The 26,869-nt window shown below is 44.1% G+C and overlaps 3 protein-coding genes across 9 annotated transcripts; 2 read left to right on the top strand and 1 right to left on the bottom strand.

The window, feature by feature from the left end:
• The first annotated feature begins 2,515 nt into the window (after nucleotides 1-2,515).
• LOC125720377 (WD40 repeat-containing protein SMU1) lies at nucleotides 2,516-9,844 on the top strand. The gene is made up of 12 exons (XM_048995706.1): nucleotides 2,516-2,675; nucleotides 3,382-3,592; nucleotides 4,314-4,466; nucleotides 5,212-5,322; nucleotides 5,775-5,903; nucleotides 6,047-6,166; nucleotides 6,340-6,456; nucleotides 7,671-7,798; nucleotides 8,305-8,431; nucleotides 8,543-8,710; nucleotides 8,876-9,028; nucleotides 9,483-9,844. Exons 1-12 carry the CDS (start codon nucleotides 2,650-2,652, stop codon nucleotides 9,579-9,581), a joined length of 1,542 nt encoding a protein of 513 aa, XP_048851663.1. The 5' UTR covers nucleotides 2,516-2,649; the 3' UTR covers nucleotides 9,582-9,844.
• A 446-nt stretch (nucleotides 9,845-10,290) lies between these two features.
• On the bottom strand, nucleotides 10,291-19,272 carry dnaja1 (DnaJ heat shock protein family (Hsp40) member A1). The gene is made up of 9 exons (XM_048995707.1): nucleotides 19,134-19,272; nucleotides 17,981-18,132; nucleotides 16,992-17,172; nucleotides 15,961-16,065; nucleotides 15,330-15,557; nucleotides 13,653-13,767; nucleotides 13,049-13,164; nucleotides 12,571-12,671; nucleotides 10,291-12,089 (listed from the first exon to the last, which is right to left on the bottom strand). Exons 2-9 carry the CDS (start codon nucleotides 18,110-18,112, stop codon nucleotides 11,868-11,870), a joined length of 1,200 nt encoding a protein of 399 aa, XP_048851664.1. The 5' UTR covers nucleotides 18,113-18,132; nucleotides 19,134-19,272; the 3' UTR covers nucleotides 10,291-11,867.
• Nucleotides 19,273-19,296: 24 nt separating this feature from the next.
• Nucleotides 19,297-24,166, top strand: aptx (aprataxin). Of its 7 annotated transcripts, none has more exons than XM_048995708.1 (9): nucleotides 19,297-19,551; nucleotides 19,935-20,070; nucleotides 20,256-20,302; nucleotides 21,517-21,840; nucleotides 22,353-22,412; nucleotides 22,499-22,725; nucleotides 23,171-23,274; nucleotides 23,499-23,673; nucleotides 23,770-24,166. In XM_048995708.1, exons 1-8 carry the CDS (start codon nucleotides 19,510-19,512, stop codon nucleotides 23,651-23,653), a joined length of 1,095 nt encoding a protein of 364 aa, XP_048851665.1. In that variant the 5' UTR covers nucleotides 19,297-19,509; the 3' UTR covers nucleotides 23,654-23,673; nucleotides 23,770-24,166. The 7 variants fall into 7 exon arrangements, 3 of the variants coding, with proteins under 3 accessions (XP_048851665.1, XP_048851667.1, XP_048851666.1); XR_007385434.1 differs by having other exon boundaries at nucleotides 19,298-19,551; nucleotides 23,499-23,745; nucleotides 23,906-24,166; XR_007385433.1 differs by having other exon boundaries at nucleotides 19,298-19,551; nucleotides 23,499-23,745; nucleotides 23,874-24,166.
• The last annotated feature ends 2,703 nt before the right edge of the window (nucleotides 24,167-26,869 follow it).

Genomic DNA, 26,869 nt, shown 5'->3' with positions numbered 1-26,869 from the left:
CTAATTGATTTTTAATAACAGTACAAAATGTTTTAAAACGTTATTTTCACATTGACAATAAGCGCTATAATGTGTACATACAGCTAAAAAATGGGCCAAATTTATTTTATTTTCCAGGGTGTAATGTGACCAAAGGTACAGATTTTTACAGGGTATGATGACTTTCTTTAGGCACTGAATATATACATACATACATAAATACGCCAGATCCATTATAAACTACTGTAATAGTGCGGCGCTCTCTGGTGGACAAACTATGCAACGACAACAATCATGACTGTTGAAGTATCCATATTCCCATTACTTATTGTCATTTATCCGCTGTTGTAACTCATACCAGTGGTGTAGTTAGAGATGAATGGATGGGAGGGCTGAGTCTTTACTCAGTCACCCCAGTCAGTATCCACCTTTCTTTTCCACTTTTTCTTGCCCGTTGTTCGTAACACATTACTTTTGAACTTAGTTGACAAGAACTCGCAAAGTGTAAACAGCCATCAGTCATTATGCATTATTTATTAATTTTAACTGGCAAATGCTTCTCTCACCCCTTTCGGAGTCATTTCAGGTGTCCATTTGATCGCTGCAGGTCATGTACAGTATTTGGCATTATGTTAAGAAATGCATATCTATTGATATGATTAACTATATATACTACAGACTTGAAAATATATATCACAGTGGACGTGATTTAATGGCGACATTTCAAAGATACGATAGACATGCTTTGTCAATATTACAAATAACATTTAAAGATTTTATTCTTTTACAAAGAATTTGTACACAAAGTAGAGAGGGACTGTTTGACACTGCTTCAGTCCTAACTAATTTACTGTATGCCATTCATTTTCATCAACTCATAATAAATGATTGAGTGACCTGAATGAACGCAGAAAACACACAGCGGCCATGATGCGGCCATGATGCGGTCATGATGCGGTCATGATGCGGCCATGATGCGGCCATGATGCGGTCATGATGCGGCCATGATGCGGTCATGATGCGGCCATGATGCGGTCATGATGCGGTCATGATGCGGCCATGATGCGGCCATGATGCGGTCATGATGCGGCCATGATGCGGTCATGATGCGGCCATGATGCGGTCATGATGCGGCCATGATGCGGCCATGATGCGGTCATGATGCGGCCATGATGCGGCCATGATGCGATCATGATGCGGTCATGATGCGGCCATGATGCGGTCATGATGCGGTCATGATGCGGCCATGATGCGGCCATGATGCATACACGTCATATAAATCAGCCCTTAGAAGCTTCCACGTTTATCTTTGGCATCCACTCTACTACTGATGCCGTCAGCGAAATTGGCATCATCAGTCCCACTGCTTCCTCATATTCTCATTTTAATGTTTTGACTGTCATTAGGAAGGCCGAGTCTGTTGTTGGCTCCAAGCTTGTCACTCTGGAGGAGGTGGCCAGGGACAGAACCCCTAGTGAAACTGCTGACGGTTGTAGACAATGCCTCTCACCCTTCAAAAAACATTTGGGAAGATCAAGAGTAGCTTCAAGCAACACTCATTCAGCCCTGCTGCATTAAGGAATGATACAACAAACTCACCTGCCCATGACAAACCTGTGGTTACTAACACTGTCTGTCTGTCTATCTATCAACATTGTTGATATCTATCTATCTATCTATCTATCTATCTATCTATCTATCTATCTATCTATCTATCTATCTATCTATCTATCCATCCATCCATCCATCCATCCATCCATCCATCCATCTATCTATCTATCTATCTATCTATCTATCTATCTATCTATCTATCTATCTATCCATCCATCCATCTATCTATCTATCTATCTATCTATCATAAACACTGTTAACTGCAAAGAACACTACAATCTTTTGCTTTGAAAATACACTAACTTTGTTCAGAAGGTCTGGAAAGGATGCATAAACAGGAGACCACACATTCCTTCAGAGGCACAATTTGCCCAGTTATGTGAAAATCATATGCCTTGAAATGAGAGCTATAGAGAGCTGTGGTATCATTAGGTTCAAAATCCTTCCGTCTGATAGCTAAGGGCCAAGCTTTCGTTAATCGGAATCTTTGGAGAACTTTTGACAAAAACAAGGTCTTCTCAAAATTACTTCTGACATCTAGCAGAATGGTAAAGCCAGTGCATCAAGCTAGCAGCAGTTTCGGATTACTATATCTAGATAATTGGGCCTAGAATGCCTCTCATGAGCATAAACGCATTCCAGCTGATAATTTTCTAATATGTAAATTATACAAAGAATGAGGTGCTTGTTAAGTAAATATGACGTGTACCCGTACACCTGCCTTTATTATTCAGTAACGGTATGTTTTCGTTAGGTAGTCATCATCACGACGGTGTCAAGTCATTTTCAGGATAGTCTGAAGCGATATTTCATGTTCCAAATCTTCTACGGTCCATGGCTTGTGACTCTTGACCTCCCCAACATGGCGACCATGCATACGCACGTTCAGCCGCACACGCAATATCTACGGAAATGATGACAGAATGACGCAAATTTCTGGGGCCGGAGTTAGGGTCACGTGACACTGGTTTGTCGGGAGGATCATCGGTTTGCCAGCTTGTAAACGTGGAAATAACAGTTTTGCTTCGCCGGGTCGCCCTGTTTTTTTAGGAATTGATCATGTCTCTGGAAGTGGAATCAGCAGAGTAAGCTAAACGGGCTCTTTTTATTTATTTTTCGAGTACGAGCATTTAAATGGTGTCTTCAGCACACTTGCCTCTCTGCATTACGTTTAGCTGGTTAGTACAACTGAGGCCTGTTAGGCATCCTGACTATATTCACCAGCCGGTTACCCAGAATGTTACTAATTACAAATTTCAACGGTTATGCAACATATCTGCACTGAACGAGATTCATTTAAGCTTTTCTGTGTTATTGAGGTTGTTTTATTGGAATGATAATTTGCAGGGAATTTACAAACAGCTAGGTCGATGTTTACAAACAGGTGAAGTAAGCTAAACTAGTTACGATCGTATTCGAAAAAAGGCTCATTAAAAAGGCAAGGTTAAACAAACCTTTGCATGTGATTGAGTCGTTTCCTCAAATGTCCTTTACGCGGTCGCGTTACGATCCCAACATTGTAAAAACGTGTTACCTTTTAGTGGTAGGAGAGACTGTAGCAGCTCTGACTTGATCCACCACCCCTGTTACCGTTAAGCTTAACGGGGACTATCTTGCTCAGACTGAAATGTAGGCTTCCGGCTTTAACCTTAAAAACTGCATCTGTTTAGTATGTGTTTTTTGTAATGGCTTATTGAACTGTTTATGATGATCGGGGATGTATGCACCCAAAGCCCCGCACCACTTTGTGGCTGTCGAGACGCATTTTAACGTACATGATTGATGTTGCAGCGTGATCCGGTTGATCATGCAATACCTGAAGGAGAACAATCTGCAGCGTACACTGGCCACGCTGCAAGAGGAGACCACCATCTCCCTGAACACGGTGGACAGCATTGAGAGCTTCGTAGCTGACATCAACAGCGGCCATTGGGACACGGTCCTGCAGGCCATCCAGTCCCTGAAACTTCCTGACAAGACCCTCATCGACCTCTATGAGCAGGTGACCCCTAGGCATTTCTGGTGTCAAACGTTCAGTGATTGGAACTCAATTAAACTTATATTGAAATTCATACTGTACATTCTGTGCATACTGCACATTCTTATTCTGTCGCTTTGGACAAAAGTGTCTGCTAAATTAAAGAAATGTATATGTAAAAATATTTAAGTACTGTTATCAAAAGGTTGCTGTTTCGAGCCTGGCTTCGGCAGAATAGTCACATATCCATGAGCCCTTGAGCAAGACAGGGCAGTGGTGGTTCAATGGTTAGAGAAGTGCACTTGTAATTGAAAGATTGCAGGTTCAAATCTCCGACCAGCAAGGCACCAATGAGGTACCCTGAGCAAGGTGCTGCTCCCCGGGCGCTGAATTAGCTGCCCCCTGCTATGTCACGAAAGCCACGTATGGGTTAAATGCAGAGGATGCATTTCGTTGTTGTGTGCTGTGATATGTCAACAATTACCATTGACCACTAAATTAAAAATTCAAGACCCTTAACATATATATACACATACATATACACACACACACACACGTGTCCATTGTGGGTGTTAACAATGAATGTTTTTCCTCTTGTGGTGTTGAGTTTGCTGCCTGCTCAGGACAGGAGTGTTTTTTTCCCTGAGCATTGAGGGTGCCCAGTGCCCTTGGGGAATCCCTGTGGGGTGTCCCTGCTGTAGTACCCCCTCCTGCTCTGTCAAGCCTGTCCAATCGCCCCCTGCAGGTGGTACTTGAGTTGATTGAGCTGCGTGAGCTGGGGGCTGCACGTTCCCTCCTACGGCAGACGGACCCCATGATCATGCTGAAACAGACCCAGCCGGAGCGCTACATCCACCTTGAGAACCTGCTGGCCCGGTCCTACTTCGACCCACGGGAGGTGGGTGTCCTGCAGATGCTGATCCATGCGTGTGTAAAAGTCATGCTTGTGTTGACGTGTGCGTCCGGAAATGTCGTGCATGTGTTGACCTTTGCGTGCGGTAATGTCATGCGTGTGCTGATCTAGGATTGCTGCTTTATTTGATTAACCAAATTAGGAGCCCCTAAGCTGACTATGCAGTTGAATGCTGGTGTCCCACACAGTCTGTCTACCATAACTATACCATTTAGTATTGTGATGAGAGCTGGGGCGGGATGGTTTGTCATCGGTACCTGGATTACAGTAGATAATAAAACATAGAGGGGGAGTTTTGCTGAATGCAGAAGCTGTACGTACAAACTTTCAACTTGTGAACTTTCAGACATATGAACGAAGAGGACCGTAAGTCCAAATTGTGTTCCTTGGGCTCCCGTTTCCTGTCTGCAACATAATTTTTTTTTCTGCATGCCAATTTCGCCCAGTACGACTTCTGCCCGCTACTCCCGCCGCGCAGCAGCATAGCGTGCGTACTCCCAGCATCCTAGTTCTTTGTACTTGCGTATACCCTTAAAATGATGTTGAGCAACAACTTAAGAACATTTCAAAGTTACGAACGGCTGTTCAGAATGTCTCTCATTCGTAAGTAGAGGAGCGTCTGTATATCATTTGGTGTATGGAGTCCTGAACAACATGGGTTTTGTGATCTCGTTAGCCCCGCGGCCCTTTGGCCCTGCCGTGGTCTCACGCTCCCTTTGCAATCCCACAGGCGTACCCAGATGGGAGCAGCAAAGAGAAGCGGCGGGCCGCCATTGCCCAGGCCTTGGCGGGTGAGGTCAGCGTGGTCCCGCCTTCCCGTCTCATGGCGCTGCTTGGCCAGGTGAGCAGCTTCTTATTTCTTCATTCTAGGTTAATTACGCTCTTTTGTTTAATCCCTGAAATGATTAATAATTATAACTGTAAAGTAACTTCAAACTAAGTATAATTTGTCTTCCTTTCATTTAAAAACTTGGTTTTTATAGTGGATTTTTTTTAAATAACTTTTGTGTTGTGAATTTTCATGTTGAATTAAAAAAAAAAAATCCCCAAAGTTTAAGCTAAAATGAATTTTTACAGTTTTAAGAATAAAGTTGAAGGGATTGGCGTTAATGTTTGTTTTTCTCTGGTAATACAGTAGACATAAAATCACTTTGGTTCTGTATTCTGTAGAATCTTGCCCTAATTGCAGCTAAAGTGTTGACATGTCTAATTTCAGTGAGGTATCTGCTGCCCCCTACAGGATGGCAGAATGTACTGCTATTAGCTAATGTAGAATCATTTTTACAATGACAGTCGCTGAAGTGGCAGCAACACCAGGGCCTCCTCCCCCCGGGGACGACCATCGACTTATTCAGGGGCAAGGCTGCTGTGAAGGATGTGGAGGAGGAGCGCTTCCCTACCCAGCTCAGCCGTCACATAAAGGTGTGCCTCCCCCCTGCTCAGTCCCCAACCAATCAGTCCCACGATTCGTTTCTCTGTGCGTGGTTTGTGAATCGCGTGATTGGCCCGTCGCGTGATGTCTGATCACGTGATGTAGTTTGAGTTCGATCTTGCTCTTCGGACAGTTTGGACAGAAGTCGCATGTGGAATGCGCAAGATTCTCCCCCGACGGTCAGTACCTAGTCACCGGCTCTGTGGATGGCTTCATCGAGGTCTGGAACTTTACCACCGGCAAAATCCGAAAGGTATGTCAGCGCCCTCCATTGAAAGCCTACCTTGTTTGGGACTCTGCCAGCCGGATACCGTTTTGCGGATATATGCACTAGGTGGTGCTTTCTGGCGTCTTGTCAGAATTCTTTCTCTAATGCTCACTGTAGTTAGTGGCCCCGTGAAAAGAGCTCCCTCATGTGTGTGGCAGGATCTGAAGTACCAGGCGCAAGACAACTTCATGATGATGGATGACGCAGTGCTGTGCATGGCGTTCAGCCGCGACACGGAGATGTTGGCCACGGGGGCTCAGGATGGCAAGATAAAGGTCTGTCTCATCATTCCGCGGGGCGTCTTGTGCAATGGAGTGGGATGAAATGGGATGGAATACTATCATCGTAGGGTATACAGTGGAATTTGGTGAGCTCCCCCAATGACAATGCAGAAGGATGAGACATACAAAGACATACGTATGCATTGAGAATTTTACAAGGCTAAAAGACTGAATGAGGAGTAAAATGCAAGGAGACGAGACCTTGAGGTAATATGCCGTTCAGTCAACAGTAACAGCAGGTGCGAGAACATGAAACTGCAAACGCGAGCGGCACAATGGCTGGTTTACACTTTTAAATGTGATTTATTTTTTTTTCTTTTAAAAGTGGACAGCTGAGACGTGTCACGTTTATACCTGTCTCATGTCTCTCTGGCATGTCCAGCTGACCACTTCAGATTTCATTAATGTTCAGATTTCATTACTGTTGGTTACTTTCACTAGAAGGTCAAATGGCCTTCAGACATCTTTTTAAGTCAGCGTCGCTCACCAGAGAAGCGGCGCTAGCTAAGAAAACAAAGACAAGCGTCTGGCTTCACTTCCACGTTAACCTGCAATGCTTCTTCTCGTTTTTTCGAGCGTATTATCCTATTGGAGACGCTTTACGTTTACGCTAAGTGAGATGTGGTCATATGCGTCCCAGACCAAGCTTGGCGAGTGGTTTGGCTGATCAGATGGTCTTTCACACTTGCATTTTGCACTGTTGACTTGTGGTCTGATCACCCGAGACGCATCATAATCCCGAGTGTAAACGGGGCCAGTTTGACGTGGCCGTGTGATCCGGACAATACAAGGCCGATATTCGGTCATTCTGCCGGTCATTCTTGAGTGATGGGCCTGCACAGCTCTGCACTGTCTGCTGGATGGCAAGAGAGTAAACAAACGGTTGTAGGTGGGTGTGGTCTTTAACGATAAACTGCTTCCTGATAAGCGAGTTTAACACTCTGTTTATCGGCCAAATCTTGTTCCTGCGTGAGGAGCAGATTAGTTAGCTCACCCTGACTGCATACATTTTTTTAATTTTAATAATTTTTTTTGTTAGCAGTTCCCTTGAGTCTGACTCCAGTCTGAAGTTTTATTTTGCTGTTGGAAGACTGTAATTGATCGTATGCTTGTATGGTTTTGTGTTGACCTACTTTGTTGACATGCTCTCCGTTACATGGGTCCCTGGGACCCGATGAAGGCGTCTTACGCTCAGTGCTCTCTGACAGGTGTGGAAGATCCAGAGCGGCCAGTGCCTGCGCAGGTTCGAGCGCGCACACAGCAAGGGCGTCACCTGCATCAACTTCTGCAAGGACAGCGGTCAGATCCTCAGTGCCTCCTTCGACCAAACCATCAGGTGTGATCTTTGCGGATCTCAGACCCTTCACAGGCACCCGTGATGTGGAATGTGAGCCTGAACCTCGAAATCGAGAGGGTGCGCTTGACGTTTACGTCATGGTTGAGTGCCTTAGTTTTCAGGAAAATGCTTTTGGGACGGTATATTTTGTGTCGTATATTGCCCATAGTGCTTTTATCTTTTCATTTGTCAACTGCTGTTCACTGAGCTAACCATCAGGGGGTGCCTGGAGCCTATTCCAAGGAACATCAGGCACTAGCCAGGGGGTAGAGTAATGGATAGAATGCCAGTTAATCACAAAGCACATACTTTTACTGGCCACACACACGATCACAAACTACTTATCTTAACCTCCCACAGTACAAAGATATTATCTGTAGGTATGCCTGAAATGCTTTTGATGCGAAAGTTATGGATCTGCTAGTCTTGCAGAGATCTGAGTACTTTACATGTTCTTAAGCGTAACGTTGATTTGGGTGGTAACGTCCTTCTGTCGGAACGTCCAGGATCCACGGGCTGAAGTCGGGAAAGACTCTGAAGGAGTTCCGCGGCCATTCTTCGTTCGTGAACGAGGCCGCGTTCACGCAGGACGGACATTACGTCGTCAGCGCTTCCTCTGACGGCACAGTGAAGGTGTCACCCTCGTCCCGATTCCGTGCTGAAAGGACGTCTCTGCTGTAATGGAAGTCCAGTTGAGATGAAGCATGAATAGTGTGACTTAAAGGCTTGTTCTGCCCCCCCCAGATCTGGAACATGAAGACCACGGAATGCAGCAACACCTTCAAGTCCTTGGGAACTGCGGCTGGCGTTGACATCACGGTCAACAACGTGATCCTCCTGCCCAAGAACCCTGAGCACTTCGTGGTGTGCAACCGGTCCAACACTGTGGTCATCATGAACATGCAGGGGCAGGTGAGCACCAATGGAACGGAATCCACTGAGGTGGATCGCAAACGTTTTTTGGGCACCGCAGTGTGCAGATAAGGCTGCCTTGATCCTGCTGCCGTAAAAACCGGAACGCAGTGGCGGTGCAGTGCTGCAGTGGTGACTTGGTGGCATCCTGATTCACCGTTCCAGATCGTAAGGAGCTTCAGCTCCGGTAAGAGGGAGGGCGGAGACTTTGTCTGCTGCACACTCTCACCCCGGGGGGAGTGGATCTACTGCGTGGGAGAGGATTTTGTGCTCTACTGCTTCAGTACAGTCACTGGAAAACTGGAGAGAACCCTGACCGTAAGTAAGCCTTTGGTTTTTACCTTAATGGGTCCTGATTAGCAATAAGCCTTTTTAAAATCGATTTCCATTTTGAGCTCATCACTTTATTGCATTGATTGCTTAATGTTTCAGCTGGTTAATGACTATCTCACATCATCAGCTAAGTGAAATATTATTCCCTATTAGTAGTAATGTGTTTTTCGAAGATGTTTGCTAGTAGAGATTTAACACCAGTAGCAAAACAAACCAAAGTGGCTGGCTCTGATACGACAGATTGATATACACGTTTTGGTGTGTATCATGTTTGTTTGATTTTTGTGTCCACCACTGGGTTGGGGACTGTGCATACCCCGGTTGTTGCCGTACCACGCCGGTGGTGCCGGTTGAGGCTGTTTGTAACCGTACACGCTTGGTAACGTGCTGCGTGACAACAGTGCACGTCCTGTTGTGAATGTTGTTTGCACGCCCGTAGATTCACGAGAAGGATGTGATCGGCATCGCCCACCACCCACATCAGAATCTGATCGGCACCTACAGTGAGGATGGACTTCTCAAGCTCTGGAAGCCGTAACTTTCTGCTAATTTTGAGTCTTTTTTTTTCCATATATATTTTTTTTGGACAGGGCGAAATTTGTAGTGGGGGGGATAAGACAAGTTAAATTGTAGCATCATGGGTTTTTTAAAAGGAAAATGTACAGGGTTAGTCATACTTGTTTCTTATTGGACTGAATTTCTTACAGTTGGTTTTCTGTTTCTCACAGAAGAAGGTTTTTTGTTCTCAAACATGTATTTCCATTTATCGATTTGATTAAATCGTTTCCTTTTTAATCGCGATTTGTTGTGTCGACCCTCTAATCTGGTATTTCTTAAGCAGAAACACTTGACTGAAAATGATTGACATATCAGGCCACCAAATTGTCTGCTAAACAAATAGCCAGCAAACAGGAAATGCAACACTGTACAGGAAACGATGAAATGCTGGGTGCCTTCTCCTGTGCAACCCAGAGGGTATGAATCAGCGTTTGACTGTGCAGTTCACTGAATTCCGATTTACAATCCTTTGAATTGCAAATGCACTTAAAAAAAAAAAACCCAAAAAACCACAACTAGTGAGCGATGTGAAATATTACTGAAAGCCAACCTTCAGGATGCTGATTTGTTCACAGTGTGGCAGCAGCAGAACTACTTAAATTCACAGTGACTGCATTCCAAGTAAGACTATTACGAGGGTAAAAGAGAAAATTCCTTATTTTTGGTTACAAAATCATGCTAGTCACATGTGTTATATACTCTTGAGGGACTGATTTATTTATTTTTTTCCCCAAAGGCATTTGGTGTTACAAGACACCTCAAATCCAAAGCGAATCATTGTGCTTAATGTAGAAATAGCAAGGGAAAAGAGTAGGTCCCGCTGCGGCTCGGCCAGACGTCACACCATGTGACCCACAGTGCTTACTAATGTGCTAATATCGCACAGCCAGAATATTCCAATATTAAAATGAGTGAACGGTACAAGAGTACACAGATCTGTCATTGACACACAACGTACTGGAACTGCAAGGTCTGCTTCATATCACAGACTTACTAGAAGTCTCTAGACCGGTGACGACAAAAAAAAGACCAAGCCAGACTTCACTAAATATAAAAGTATGGCTTCGCACAGTTGGAGTTAAAAACATTGCATTCATTTAATGCTCACTTCCTGTGGCCTGTATTGCGAAGTGGGGTTACAGGCTTATCGGGGTAACTTGTCGGATTTAAGGTAGTCTGGGAAAAGTGAACGAATATGAAGTCCATTTAAACTGTGGCACCTTAAATCCGACAAGTTACCCCGATAAGCCAGTAACCCCTCCTCGTACTACAGGCCACTGATCGGCCCAGTCTGAAGACCAAGACCACAGCTGGTAACCTTTCCCAGTACATGGCACAAGTGTTTACAACTTCACCACCTTTTCAATGGTTTTAAATGACATTTCGTCGCTTTAGGGCCATTCTCATGAACTCACTACGGCAGTATATCCATTTCCTCAAATTTTTTAAATTACTTTGCAAACTATACAACCTAATCGTCTAAACAGTCGATTTTGGCTCCATGGCCCTTAATCAGTTTTATTATATTACCATTTATTTCTGTAATAAGTCATAAAACTCAGGGCAAGAGTTATAAAGATAAGAAAAAAATAAAGTATATGCATCACCACACAAAGTGTTTATTGTGGGTTACGTACAATAAAGTTTAAAGATTTAGTTTCAGGTTTTATATTATCTTAAAACATCTGGTATTGAGAATTTTGGGGAGTGGTTAAATATTCAGTCTGAGCAATGACAATTTTAATAATTTAAAGGTAAGGTGATGTCAAAAGCTCTACAGAGGAAAACCAACTTTGTTCCCCCCCCCCTTCAAAAAAAAATAAAAAAATCACGGGAATGACCCTTTAGCAAATGAAGTACATTTGCAACTTGACTGCCTCTCACATAATCGACTATAATCGGACTGAAGAAACAAAAGGGATTTAAATCTACTTAAGTGTTTTAGAATAGTTGCCAGTTTGGTCAGTTTAAAAATAAAAAGCCCGCCATTGTTGAGTTTGACAAGCGGCATCCAAGTCAATCGAAGCTTCCCTGCTGGATACAACAAAGCTACACCAGATGTTTCCTTGGTTTGGCAAACAAGATTAACATCTCAGTGCTGAAAATCAATCGGCTTTAGAAGCCGATGATACCGTCATTCTCTACATACCAGCACGACAGGCTAGGCTGACTCTCCTTCAAAAGTTGCTTGAATTCGTCAGTATCATATAAGGGTTTAGTAATACTGTCTTTACGAAAGGAATCTAGCCGTCTGAAAAAAAGGCCTCTATGATGTCTGACACTGGACGCCTCCACCATAATGGAGGTCCTCGTCAAGGTCACGGAAGCGATGCCGCGTCCTCGGCGGTTCACAGTCCTCCAGGTTAGCGCAGATGTAAAGGTCATCCTCCATGTTCTTGCCGTCATCTGGTTCCTCCTTGCCGCGGAGATTACATTCCAGTTCCTTGAGCTTGTTGGCCGGCAGGAAGTTTTCGGGTGGAAAGACAACCTGGAACACCGGGCGCACATGGCTGTTAAACGAGTCTCACCTTTTACCCACGAGCCTTGTGGTTTTTTATTTGTCTTAGCTGCTATCTCACGGTCGTGATGTATAAATTTCACGGACTGCGATGCGCTTAAACCAAACAAAGTATTTCAGCATAAGAAATCTCCTATGAATGCTTATCTGAATTCACATAAAAAAAATTCTATGCTAGCCTCTGTAGCCTCCCTGCATTCATTAGATTTTTGATTGGACATTACTGATCAGATTTTTCTTTTCCAGTGTCTGTTTAGCTGTAAGCATTATTTACAACATTTATTAACAACAAAAACAACAAGATACGAGCACAGGGAGTCTCTCTATGGCTCAGTTTTCAGCACAATCTTCCGTCACTTGGCTCCCTGTCCTCACTGCGGTTCGGCTGCCACGAATGCAGCAGGAACCCCAATACACCTCATTCCACCCCCTCGGGCTGAGACGCACGTACCGAGAAGAGGACGACGAGGCGGCCCTTCTCAAACGGCCGTCGGTACAGCGGCATTCCCTCGTTAAGGACGCACTTCCTGTCACCTGGTCTGATCAGTTCTCCTGTGGGCACAATTAACAGCAATAAACAAGGCGGCAAAAGTAATTGGATTACCTTCATTTAAACAAATGCAAATTACTTTGCTTTAAAATATCAGTCGATCAAAATTGTCCGCCGCTCGTTTATTTTGTATGACAGAGTGGGAACTTTCATTTATTTCAGTCATTGGAATTCTGGTTTAATGTTACAAATCATGTTACAGAGCATTCATTTCCACAAAACGAACACGGCCCTGTGTGTCCTGGATATACATTGTAACAGGTCAAACTGAACTTAAAAGGTAAACAAGTGACGTTAATTCCATATTCCAAAATACAAAATCACAAGTTACTCTGGTAATAATGTGACTCAAGTCACATCAGAGAGAAGGCAGGCTTACCAGGATGGGAGGTTAGAAGAAGTGTTCTATTATCCAAAGTACAAACCGGCTTCTTAAAGCCACACAGCGCCTCTACCAGCTGAAGTTCCATAGCCATCACCAGATTCTCTCCCTCTCTGTCAAAAACATACAGATCAACCATTAATGTAAGCTGCTATCATAAGACATAGAGTATACAACCAAAGTGAGTACACCCCAGCCCGATATCACTAAGAAAAATGCACAGGTTTATTACATTTTACTTGTAGCTAAACCTCAACAAGAATGAAATCAATCAATTTGACAAACAGAAATACTCGACCAATTAAACAATAAAGGTGTATTTTTAAAAACCAACCACAACACAATCAGGACACCCTTAATCAGTGACATTGGAGTCTCTCTTTTTTTAAATAAAATATGTTGTATGTCCGCCTTTATTTTTGATGACTGATACGATGCTTGTTTTTAAGTATGCATGAAATGAAATATCTTACACTAATCAAAAGATGATACAATTTAAAATCATTCACAGTCTTTGTGAAGCTGGCCAGGAGTGTACTCGGTTTTGTTGTATACTGTACATAGATATACAGATCAATCGGAAAACGCTGCCTCTCTTTACCTTGTGTAGACGGGATGCGCCTTCTGATCGAGCACAATAATGATGTCGCCTGGTTCCAAGCCTGGCTCCTGATCCCCCTCCCCGTGAAAGACAATCTTCTGGCCGTCCTTCATTCCTATACCCCGAGTGCGAAGGCAGAATCATGCAAGGGCCCGAAATACTCACTGTTACCGACTGCCGCGAAACACACGCCCCACACCAGCAGAGAATCCGGAGGAAACACACAGATCGTCACGAAGTTCACAGAGCGATTTCCTCTATCCCAGTCCTCTATCCCAGATGCAGCAAGTTGAAAGGATTAAGTGTCAATTCGCATTAACGCATCACCAGATCCATACTAGGTTCTATTCTGAAAATGTTAGTAACGTGACTGTATATTGATCCTGAACTACAGAAGCTGCTTTTTGGCGATACATTTCACTAATTCTAATCCTAACCCTAATCTTATTTTATGTGCTGACCCCCCCATGTTAGGAATGGGTGATTGGCTCAGGCCCTGCGGATTTATCTGGCTGGTCCTGAGAGTTCCCACTCCCCCGTACTGTAGCAGACTGTGTTCCCCTCCATGCTGTATGATTGTACAACAGGAGTGATCGAGTCTGCGCTCTGTTAGTTTCCACCACCTGCCGACTGTGTGAAGTGCACCTAAAGCCCAAGGGCCACCTCCAAGCAGTTTCCCTGACAAAACATTTCCTATTTGCCAACTAGAACAGACATCACTAATTAATATCAGTCACGCCCTCAAAAGTGTTCAATCGGAGGTTGAATGTGTGGACAGTACTGCCAGTATACAACCTCATATACAATTATGAAAATATGAAAAGAAAACTGAATTGTAAGGGAAACCTTGTGCACAGAAGTAGCAAAGTCTAAAGACTTCAAAAAAACACAGAAACACTGAATTACAAAAAGGAATCCAAGCCTAAAATACACAAATAAACTGCCGTGTTTTTAAGTGTGCATAAATGCTTGTGACCATCTGTTTTAATGTCTTATTCCTCATTCAAGAGTAAATACTCAACTATAGCCGACAGAAAGACGAAACCTCTTTCAGAAAACAGAAAACTCACGGACGACAGGATCACAAAAAAAAATAAAATAAATGAAAAAAAAAAAAAAAAAAAAAAAACCTACAACCTGTTTTTTTTGCCAGACATTGTGTTTGTACACAAGCTCCTTTTCCTGCTATCAACTGTGATACGGTGATTCACAGACAAACGCCAGCCAACATGAGCAACAGTTTCGTCTGCCTCTGATTTGGTGAAAACGATTTAGTGTTGATGGGCAAACAAACTCGTCACATGGAGAATATGGCGTCTTTCCTGCTTATGTGACGGAGGAAACCCGACAGTTCAGCATTACCTGGGCATTCGAAACCGGCATTTGTGGGTGCTGGCATATCCAATCACAGGCAGCTGCTCTACCAGCGACGTCAACAGGGTCACAGGGCGTCCATTGTCAACACGTTAATCAAACCTTCCTTACAGAAACGCAAGCAACACAAGGCCCCCTGCATCTCCACACACACACACACACACACACACACACACACACACACACACACACACACACAAAGTGTATGACTTTAAGGTAGCTTGGTCTGCAGCTTTAACCTCACGCTAACTCACACTGCATTCTGGGTAATGGCTCGCAGCGAAGACGCGTCGGCCGTCTAACCTTTGTCGACGTGCACCTCCAGGATCTTCTTCTGCCGCAGGATCTTCCGGGCCCCGCAGGCCTTGCACTTGTCCTTGTGGCTGATGCGCTGGCCCTGGCCCTGGCAGCTGGAGCAGATGGTGGAGATCTGCTGCACGATGCCCAGCCCGAGCTGGTGGAGCCGCACCTGCAGCCCCGAGCCGCAGCAGGACGGACACGTCTCCAGAGCGCCTTTCCGGCCCCCACGCCCTGACCACAGGGGCAGCACCACCACATTCTTTACTTCTCATATTCATTTGCCAGAAAACGACACACATATCCTGAATAATAATCCCGGGCACTGAATTAGCTGCCCCCTGCTATGTCACGGTGTCACATATGGGTTAAATGCAGAGGATGCATTTCATTGTCGTGCACTGTGTGCTGTGCTGTGTCAATGGCCACTGATCACCAAATTCTAAATTCTAAAATATTTGCCAAACATTTATTTTTAATATTATGGGTGAGTGGCAAGGCAAGATGATAACTAACCTAGATATAATGTATCGAGTAGCTAATTTTTAGAAGGTATAAAGATTGTACCCATTTTCAAACCCTAAAGCAGGAAGGCATTGAGACCTTCTGCCGCGCCCGTCGGCCCCAGGGCCCCCACCTTCACACCGGTCACAGATGACGCTCCTCTGCAGGATCAGCTTCTTGGTGGCTCCGTTGTAAAGGTCCTCAAGAGACACCGTCAGCTGATTGACGATGTTCTTCCCTAAAGGTTAGTATAGAGTCAGCAACACACGAAAAGCGCCAGAACGCCAAGCTAATCACAAACAGCCCGCGATGGCAAACCTCAGGATTCACACACTCAGCAGCACAAGTGCAGCTTTTAAAGAACATAAGAAATTTACAAAACAAAACAGCAGAAGGCCATTCGGCCCATCAAGCGCGCCGGGGGAGACCTTAACTGATAGATAAGATTTAAAAAACTCTGTGCTAACTCTGATTTAAAGGAACCCAAGGTTTTAACTTGTAAAGAAATGCTTTCTCAAATCCAGTTTAAAATTGTTCTCCCGCTAATTTCCACCTAAAGCCATAAGTATTTGAACTAATACTGAAGTAACTATCTGACTGAATGGCATATATGTATATATATATATATATATATATATATATCGATAGAACTATAAAACGATAAAGTAATTCAAATAAAAATAATAAAAGTAATAAAATAACCAATAAAAATAAAACCTGTAGCAGCAATAATATTAACAGTGGTATAAATAAAAGCCTAACCCTGGGTTATTACAGCAAACGTATACATGGTTATTTAAGGTGATTGTGTTTTGTGGTTTGAGTGATCAGATATGCGAGTTAAACGTTTTATTGTGACCGGCAGGAATGATTTCCTGCGTTTCTCAGTTGTGCAGCGTGGAAGTTTTAGCCTGTGGCCGAACGAACTCCTGTAGCTGCTCAGCATATAGTGGAGTGGGTGTGAAGGAAAGTCCAGTATTGTCCATATTTTGGACAATGTTCTCCCCTCCAACACACACACACATATATATATATTAAACTGTATCAATTTTTGGCAACAATTTTGCCATTCACCCAAGATAAATCTAAATCTTTACTGGGATGCTTTATTAGTACATTGCGTAAGAGTGACAGTTCCTGAATGTTCCGTGACGCACTACTCACCTCTCTCCCGGTGCACTCTTCCACCTCCGCCAAAGAACATGTCAAAAATGTCCATTGGGGAGCCAAAAGCCCCACATCCTCCCGTGCCGCCCTCTTTGATGGCTTTCTCCCCCCCACGGTCATACACTTCTCTCTTCTGTTTATCTGACAGCACCTCATAAGCTTGAGAGATCTGTTTGAACTGCAGACAGTACATTTGATTTCAGGTTTTCTAAAAAAATATTTTTTTTAAAAAAATCACATGACATTTCACAGTGCACTTCTAACAATGACTAAAAGATGCTGCCCTATACAACAGTGAAGCTGTGACCGATGTGCAAAGTCTGCAAGGACAATAACGGTTATTTTGAGTAAACGCGCGATTGATCTATCCGCATTTTAAATGTTACAGAAGGAACATAAGTAACAGTTCAAATTACTAGTACAACTGTGACCATCATTTAGCGTCAAGCAATAAACCACACAAATAAGTAACAAAGACAGTGCACACACAGCAACAGTGATTATTATATTCTCAGTGGCTGGGGACAAACCGCTCTGGAGTTGTGACGTGGGGCAACTCTCAATACCAAGAAAGCACTGACCGTACTTGTGGTCTTGGCAAGACTGGCCTTGCTAACATGCCTTCCAAGAACAATTTTGAGGCGCAATGCATCATGGGATTGGTCTCGTTCAGCGAGAATACAACCAATATATCCTTGATATTTGAGAGCCGCAAGACCAACATAGGGGGATTTTTACAGTCCTCTCTCCTTATGTTCTTAGTATTGGAACTGGGCTTCAGCAATGGATGATGTAAAACCGGTACATGAGAACACAAGTACGGTCAAGTATGCATACTGAGATTCACCTGTGGACTCCAGCTTGGTAACTACAATAAAGGAATCATATGTATGTTCCTCCAATCAGAATCCAGAACAAAGAGCAACCAAATGTGATTGGTCACCCTTCCTTCCACTGATCACAGTTTTCCTGTAGCATCTACTCACCTTCTCCCCTTCTGCTGGATTTTTGTCTGGATGGTACTTCAGTGCCAGTTTTCTGTAGGCCTTCTTCAGCTCTTCTGCGCTCGCACTGGGCTTCACCCCAAGCCTATCATAAAACCCTGTTTCCTTCACCATTGTCCCCTCCGCAACCACAGCTGGATGAGCAGAGAGCAATTCTGTCAACCACAGTCCATAACCTCGACTATAATATCGTGCCTCACATGTTATTTACATGTTGAAGGACAAGACAGCCTGACCCCTCCTGTGAGCTACACTGGTAACCTTCGGATCCATAATCACCGTTTTACCTTTCACCCCTCCCAATTAACTCTACATCCGGAATAGCGGACAAAGTAACACCTAAACATTCAAGGAATTCAAGGATTCTTGAATTGGATTCTTTCATCCATCCTGGCGAATATAAAAGGAAATATCACACAAATGTTTCGAAACAATTCAATGTTAACACGCATTATTTTAGTGATCACAGCGTTCACTCTGAAAAACCAAAACAAAGCAGAGAGGCCGAAATCACCTATCCGGTTAGGGTGTACTAATCCGGGAAGTGAACACGTTTGTTTAGAGCGAAACGAAACCGGGAAAACTTACTCGAGAAAAAGTTTGTTAGGAAAGGAATAACTAACAAATTAGGTTAACGTGGGCGGTCTTCCTCTAAATAATAAAATGATCCACCGAAAACAAGGCAGACTGTGGACTGAGACTGTTTACCGAGAGTAACAGAGGAACCAGACTTAAGAATCCACAAATATAACCACAGGTGAAAAAAGGAAATTGACCAGTCTAGTAGCGAAAAATCAGCCTGTAGTATTCACTAAAAATGTATATAACAAGGCCTTTTAACCACAGTTAAATTGCTTCCTGGTTTAAAATATTCAGTCAATATGCAATATTTTACTTTACAGCAAATGTAAAACATTTGTTTGCCTTATCCGGGTATTTCTAACGCTACTTTTTATATTTTTTTATAAAGATGACATAAATATAATGACTTCAATATATAGCTAGCTCGATAAACAGCAGCAATTCTGCGTAACGAGGTAGGTTCTTCCTGACAGCTACTTAAGTCAACGTTCAGTATAAGTTTAACATTTTTAAAGAAAACAAGAAACCCAAGAGTGAGAGATCTGCAATTTACCTGACAAAGAAGAATGTGATACCCGCGATAACTTGCCGCCTCTTCGTCGAACCCGGCTTCCAGAATCTTCCTTTCAATCCTTTTCGTCGAATCCAGATTTTCTATCCACCCAACACAAAGTGGTGACGTAACGAGCTTTCAGACCGTCGCTCGATAATGACGTCAGGGTCACGCTCATCCACAGCTTGTTACTCAACTAAGATTATAACCCATAGCGTAACAGTTTTGTTTTAAAACATAATGCTTCATACTGTATAATGTACGCTAGTTGTTAATATATATCTACTGTATTTTGTAACGTAATCTGTTATTATTTAGCCTTAGGTGGAAAAGCACGTTGAGAAGTATCGTTTTTCAGTTGCACGGTTCGTACTGTATGTCCACTCTAACTCGCTGTAGCTTTCTTTTAATTGCTAAAGTGAGTCGTAAACCGATTTCATTTATTGTTTAGCCGTGCAAATGCTTATGATTATATTTTGCATATAAATATATCAATTTGTCTGGTGTATTGGGATTTACTAAATATATATTTCCAACGATGTTAGACACCAGGGAGCTTATGTTTACTGAACGTCTTAATTTGTCATAATTTGTTACAATTTGTTACGTGTAAACTGTTATAAACTGTAAAGCATAGTCTGAGGGGTAGTTCTGCCCGCATCTAGCAAAACTATTTTTGAATTAAGCGTCTGCGTCTGGTTTCTTCCCTCGAGATTAGTGTGATCTAGAAGAACAATGACATAAGATGTATTTTATTACACATGATGCCCCTTATCACAAACTGTATTTTTTTTTTCCTAGACGAAAATGCCAGTTTGTTGGCTCATTAGGAAAGATGGAAGTCACAAACCAATTGGATTACCCCATCTCCAAGCAGTGGTTTTAGGACGAGGTCCGGAAACTAAAATAGCGGACAAAAAATGTTCTAGGGAACAAGGTAAAGTGCATGATATTCCGTAACTGTGAATTTCACTTAAGTTTATCCCAGAATATTATTATTATGTAAACGATTGCTGTACCGACATGCAGATTATTGCATTACACATGGATGCCTGTTTGCATGTGATTTGTTTAACCTTCTTTGCAGTAACAAAAGTAATCTCTTCACTTGGGTCCCAACAGTTGAGCTGAAAGCAGATTACAACAAGGGCTACATAAATGTGAAACAGGTATGAATACTGACAAAAGGTCAGGTGGGATTCTTTACACCATTTATAAGAGTTTGTAATGAGTGCCAGTGATATACACTAGTGGCCAAAATCGTGGAAACACATCCAATTTTTAGAGATCACAGAACTTTATTCCAGTTACTTCAGTTACTTATTGTCCAGTGTATGATATTTGTAACATTCTTTATTTATAAACATCACTGTCAATGTGCAGTCAATTTTAGATGTTAATGTCGAAAATGCTAGGTGTTTCCACAATTTTTGCCACTAGTGTGGATAATTTGGCAGCTTAATAATTCTTGGGAGGTCAAATCCCACATGCACTGCTTTTATTGTGTGTGTTTCCTGCAGGTACTCTAGTTTCCTTCTGCAGTACATGCGCTTAAACTAAGCATGGCATTCTTTGACAGGCTTGCAGACCATCCAGAGCATAACTCTGCCTTAGTATAGAATATGTCCATTGATGGTGCACAGTGAAATTCTGTGGTATAAGGGAAAGTCCGTTGACTTGGGCTGGGGGAGGTTAATGGATGGATGCATGGTAAACACTCATAGGGTGTGGGGTGGGGTGACAGACGTTCAACAGCAGGGCGGACTGGCAAAAAAAAACAGAACTGAAATTTGTTGTCAAACGCTCCTCCCTCCTCCCCCGGTACTTTTCTTATGTGGATAGGCCCACATTAGATCGGGCCACTGGGAAATTTCCCAGAATTCCCGATGGCCAGTCTGCACCGTTGTACAGTGTCAATAACAGTCTCCTGTTTTGCCTTCTACCTGTGACGCTGCTCGGAATACGAGGTTGTAAGATGGACAGATGGTTGTAAATTTATGGTGACGCTTTACATTGATTGCGCCTTCATAATGCATTTGTTTTGCATTCATAGAACATTGATAAGCAGCATGTAAGTATACCTTAATAGCTTTAATATACATAAATTGAAAATATTATACTCGAATAATCATATTTTTGTTATTAATGTATTTTAAAACTTAAGGTATGTTGGGATGTTACGGTATACTTACATGTTGTTTATGATCTATTAATGCTTTATGAAGGTGCACTGAATGTTTTACAAAAGTATCATAAAGGCATTATGAAGCCACAGTTAATATAAGGCATTGACAAATTTACTAATACATTACAAATAATTTGTAACTTGTGCATGAGCCTCAGAGTCAGTAGGCGTCCTTCTCCCCGTCCTGGTTATGCACAGCTGGGCGTGAACCCCACCAGCGTGGACTCTGTGGTTGTGGGCAAGGGCAAGGAAACGAAGCTGAAGCCGGGACAGCTGCTTCACATCGTCAATCAGCTGTACGCCTACGCAGTGGAGTTCTCGGAGGGCACGGCCAGCTCCAGCTGCACCCCCGAGAGACGGCGAGGCTCCAAAAGGCCTGCCGAGGAGGACGTGGCTGCGGAAACCCTGAGCCACAAGATGTCTAGACCTGAAAATGAAGTGAAGGCAACTGATAAGGGCAGAAGCGGAGGAGCCGCCACTGGAAGTCCCCTGAAAAAGCAGCCTGGCGACACTGCGAAGACGGTATGCGAGAGCAGGGAAAATTTGGTGACTTTCCTAAACCGAAGCTGTAGCACCTAATGGCCATGATTTGTTTACAGTGGATTTTTACTTTTTCCACACCAATAATAATAATAATAATAATAATAATAATAATAATAATAATAATAAACATTTTAGGTACTGTGCAGGTGTGCAGGTCAGGGACCTCCAGACAGTTCAGGTTTTTGCTCCCTCCCAGCTGCTGGTAAGGAGCTGGGAGGGAGCAAAAATATGGACTTTCTGGGGGTCCCCGAGGGCTGGGTTGGGAAACGCTGCCATAGGTTATATCTTTCATTGCAAGTCACCAGAAACCAACAGGTACCTGCAGTGTCCCTAGAGCAGCCGTATCGTGCGGCCTGCCCTGAAATGAAATGATGCTTATTTAACCGCCAACCCAACTGGGTTTTGGGCTAAGATTTGGCAGAACCATTTGAGATGTTAAGTTTGCTTTTTCTAATGGATATTTAGTGATTCATGTTTTTTTTATTTATCAGGAGGCCAAAGGTCATTGGAGTCAAGGACTGAAGACTTCAATGCAAGATCCCAAAATGCAGGTATAAGCATTTATATACGTCCAGCATTGCATGGTGGTTTCCCGTTTGTTAAATTATGAAATTCATACCTTTCATTGCCACTCTAGGTGTACAAAGATGAGAAGGTGGTCGTCATCAAGGACAAGTACCCCAAGGCCCGGTACCATTGGCTGGTTTTACCGTGGGAGTCCATTACCAGCCTGAAGGCCGTGCGGGCAGAGCACTGCACGCTACTGCAGCACATGCACCGAGTGGCGGAGAGGCTAGTGCAGCAATGCGCCGATGCTGGCAAGCTGCATTTCCGCATGGGATACCATGCCATTCCCAGTATGAGGTGAGGGGGATTGGAGACGGTGACAGGTGGGGTTAACTGGGCCACAAGGGTGGGGGGGGCAGCTTTCAGAGACTATCTCTCTCTTCATTGCTGTATTTCGTTCTGATTTATCTGAAAACATTGCATGCTTAAGAAAAGTTATCAACGCGTATTTCAGGCAACTCTGGGTTTATCTAATACAGGGGGGGCAGTTTTATCCAGAAAGGGCCGCTGTGTGTGCAGGTTTCTGCTGCAACTCCCTAATTAGATTACTAATTAGAGGACTGATTGGCTGAAGAGTCCTCACACCTGGGTCTGAAGAGCTGACCTACAGGTTACCCCGAAAACCTGCATGCACACTGACCCTCTGCGGATAAGATTTCCCACCCCGATCAAATCTAACTGAAGTCCGGATTTCAGCGTACAGCCCGTGTTTGACGTGTTTGACGTGTTTTCCTCTCCTCAGTCATGTTCACCTTCATGTCATTAGTCAAGATTTTGACTCCCCATGCCTGAAAAATAAGAAGCACTGGAATTCCTTCACAACAGACTACTTCATTGAATCACAAGGTAGGGTGTGATTCCATCCGGTATTTACTGACAGACAAATGTATAATAAGGTAATGAATCACTTCAGTATTTCCATTTGTCTGTGCTGATATGGCTAGTAGTAATTATATAAACTGGAATTTAATGGAGAATACATTTGAGTACAGATTACTGTAATACTTATAACAACACGATTTTTGCCAGCCAAAGTATGTATATGATTTGCAAACGATTTTCTGAAACAGCTGTCATAGAAATGCTGCAAAAAGACGGACATATATCGGTGAAGGATGGTGCTGGTGAGTTACTGAAGCTACCGCTGCGGTGTCACCAGTGTGATAAGGAGATGTCGACCATCCCACAGCTGAAAGAGCACCTGAAATCTCACCTGCCCAGGTGAAAGAGCACCTGAAATCTCACCTGCCCAGGTGAAAGAGCACCTGAAATCTCACCTGCCCAGGTGAAAGAGCACCTGAAATCTCACCTGCCCAGGTGAAAGAGCACCTGAAATCTCACTTGCCCAGGTGAAAGAGCACCTGAAATCTCACCTGCCCAGGTGAAAGAGCACCTGAAATCTCACCTGCCCAGCTGAAAGAGCACCTGAAATCTCACTTGCCCAGCTGAAAGAGCACCTGAAATCTCACCTGCCCAGGTGAAAGAGTGTAGATTCTTACAAGAGAAAACAGCGGGCCGGGACACGTTTCGCTTATCCTACCTGCAGTCCCCCCCAGCTGACAGAGGCTTTCAGGGATAAGTATAGACACAGTTCATTGTCATACCACTAATGTAATTGGTTTAGAAACCCAAGAAACGTTGTCCATGCTTACTTTGTCCAGAACCAGATTTAACTTATGCTGCTTTGAATTTGTCTTGTCAATTTCTGTATTTCCAAATAAACAGCCTTATTACTTGGGTTCATAATTAAACCTGTTATCGCATGCAACAAAAGGATAATGAACACGGGTATCATAATTTACTTTGCATTAAAGAAACTAGCATGCATTTCATCCACACCATTAAAAACGAAGATAGAGACCACAAAGGCAGTGGTGCGAATTGTACGTAATTTCTCTCGGAGGTTAATACATCTGCCTCTTCATCTCTTCCCATAGCCACAATCTGCTGACTGGGAGTTTACCTTTAGATATGGCATCATGGTGACCCCCGCTAAACCTCAGCCCTTTTATGGCATGTCTCCGGACATTTACTGGAACATTCCAGAGCTGCCTTCTCATTTACACGCAAAAGCTACTAGGAAAACATTAAAGGACACCCAGGAGCCTTACGACAGCAGCGGTTTGTCAGAATACTGCGGGACAGATCATACCTAAAGATTTTTATCTAAGACTTATAACCATGAACACACACCATCAATGCTGAAGGAGCACAAGCATTTCTGTAAGGCAGTGTTTCGCAGTCCGGTCCTCAGGGACCCACAATCTCCCAGGCTTTTGCTCCCTCTCAGACTGTCCACACGTTTGCAAGCTGAGATGGATGAAAAACATGGACTGTCTTGTGGGTCCTGGAGGACCGGATTGCGGAGCCCTGCTATAAGGCTATTTGAGGTGTAATCCCATTGAACATGGACAAACGCTGTCCAGTCCACTATCTAGACAACTCTACTTATTCCAAGTAAAGGGAGGACTAAATTATTGAGGATTAATGCGGGTAAAGTTGTAGATGCAGCAGCTTTTGAATTATTGTCCCCCAAAATACCAAAGAATACTGTAAAAACGTAGCACTTGATCTCGGGACATACTGATGATTGACACTTTCTGCATCCCTGCCATGCATGTTAGCAGTCAGTCGGTCCTGTCTGGGTGTACCTACATCTTACCAGGACCATGGATTCTTCCACACCATTCCTGAAAATGTTGCTGTTCCCATGCCTGGCAAGACCATCAAGGTGGGTTATGTTGGAAGAAGCCTCAACTCCTAGCCCATAAAGAAGCACAGGACATGGGGAAAGGGTGGGGTACCCCAGACAGGATGCCAGTCCATCGCAGGGCACAAACTCACACACTGAAGTCAATGTAGAGGGACCCAGGAGTTCACACATGTATGAATAAAACATGATGTTTTTAAACTTTTCTTCTTGAAATGAATCACGGGAAGCGGGAACATGGGATGGGCGAGCCTGGGGAGGGGAGATAAACTCACGGCATAATGAGGTGTAAGGAAAAATGCTAAGGAGTCGCCAGCATTCATGGTGGGTGATCTGAATGCAGACAGGAAATCATGGGAAAGTCAGGAAGCCGATGGACATTCCGTTTGGCATCACTATGGCGACAGGGAAGGGATTGAATTAACAGGGGCTAGAGAAGTGATTAAATTAGCATATGGCCTTGTGGGAAGACTCTGTCCCGTCTGGCCACGTCCCTTATTTTCTACTCGAGTCGCCTTTCAATACCCAGCGTATGAGAACCCTGCAGCGCACTGCATTATTCTGCCGCTTCGTAAGCCATCGTTTTGTTGAAACAAGACTCTGCCAGTGGATTGCTTACAGCGAGGGAAGAGAGGCGAGTCATTAAATGAGGCAGAGAAATCAGGATATGGGGAGGGGGATAGTGCTTAGGAAGAGGATATTGTAGTTCATAAACAGGGAAGTGATTTTACAAGCTATGCAATGCTTTTAGACTATTATGGTGAAAGCTTTTACGTCCATGACCCTGTAACACTGATTCCTAGCAATGCCACTGGAATAGAAAACCTTGAAAGATCTGTATAGCCAACCTCAGTAGGCCACTCAGGAAAAGGTAAGGGAAACTCCTGTCCCGTCAGTTATGTGCTCAAAAAAATTTACCATGAGGGATCCCAGTGCAGCCCTGGCCCAGCAGAGAATCCCAGTGCGGCCCTGGGCCAGCAGAGAATCCCAGTCCTGCCCTGGCCCAGCAGAGAATGCCAGTGCGGCCCAGGCCCAGCAGAGAATCCCAGTCCTGCCCTGGCCCAGCAGAGAATCCCAGTGCGGCCCTGGCCCAGCAGAGAATCCCAGTGCGGCCCTGGCCCAGCAGAGAATCCCAGTCCTGCCCTGGCCCAGCAGAGAATGCCAGTCCTGCCCTGGCCCAGCAGAGAATCCCAGTCCTGCCCTGGCCCAGCAGAGAATCCCAGTGCGGCCCTGGCCCAGCAGAGAATCCCAGTGCGGCCCTGGCCCAGCAGAGAATCCCAGTGCGGCCCTGGGCCAGCAGAGAATCCCAGTGCGGCCCTGGGCCAGCAGAGAATCCCAGTGCGGCCCTGGGCCAGCAGAGAATCCCAGTGCGGCCCTGGCCCAGCAGAGAATCCCAGTCCTGCCCTGGGCCAGCAGAGAATCCCAGTGCGGCCCTGGCCCAGCAGAGAATCCCAGTCCTGCCCTGGCCCAGCAGAGACATGTGACACTTCACATCACCATCCACAAAAAGAAGCTGTCAGGCGAAGCTGCCGAAATGTGCTTCTGCATTTTGTGAAAATCCATGAAAAACTCCCAGATGACATCAACGAAATCCGGAAATCCTCACCCAGACCTCAGCTAAAAGGACACCGTCAACAGGCATTGTCTTCAGTTAGAATGAACAGGCTGAAACGGTTAGATAATCTGCCATGGGGATTGTTTTACCAGCCCAGAAGCTCTGTAAACACATCC

Source organism: Brienomyrus brachyistius, chromosome 25 (assembly GCF_023856365.1).
Source record: "Brienomyrus brachyistius isolate T26 chromosome 25, BBRACH_0.4, whole genome shotgun sequence".
In the NCBI taxonomy this organism is placed as follows: domain Eukaryota; kingdom Metazoa; phylum Chordata; class Actinopteri; order Osteoglossiformes; family Mormyridae; genus Brienomyrus; species Brienomyrus brachyistius.
This window is presented reverse-complemented; position numbering and strand designations above follow the sequence as displayed.

Coding starts and splice junctions, on each gene's coding strand:
- aptx (XM_048995708.1), top strand. CDS start 19,510: ATGTCCACTCTAACTCGCTGTAGCTTTCTTTTAATTGCTAAA. Junction 19,552..19,934: donor GCTTTCTTTTAATTGCTAAA/GTGAGTCGTAAA, acceptor TTTTTTTCCTAG/ACGAAAATGCCAGTTTGTTG. Junction 21,841..22,352: donor CTGGCGACACTGCGAAGACG/GTATGCGAGAGC, acceptor TTTATTTATCAG/GAGGCCAAAGGTCATTGGAG.
- dnaja1 (XM_048995707.1), bottom strand. CDS start 18,112: ATGGTGAAGGAAACAGGGTTTTATGATAGGCTTGGGGTGAAGCCCAGT. Junction 17,173..17,980: donor ATCCAGCAGAAGGGGAGAAG/GTGAGTAGATGC, acceptor TACTGTCTGCAG/TTCAAACAGATCTCTCAAGC. Junction 15,558..15,960: donor CATCTGTGACCGGTGTGAAG/GTGGGGGCCCTG, acceptor CCCTGTGGTCAG/GGCGTGGGGGCCGGAAAGGC.
- LOC125720377 (XM_048995706.1), top strand. CDS start 2,650: ATGTCTCTGGAAGTGGAATCAGCAGA. Junction 4,467..5,211: donor CCTACTTCGACCCACGGGAG/GTGGGTGTCCTG, acceptor GCAATCCCACAG/GCGTACCCAGATGGGAGCAG. Junction 6,167..6,339: donor CCACCGGCAAAATCCGAAAG/GTATGTCAGCGC, acceptor TGTGTGTGGCAG/GATCTGAAGTACCAGGCGCA.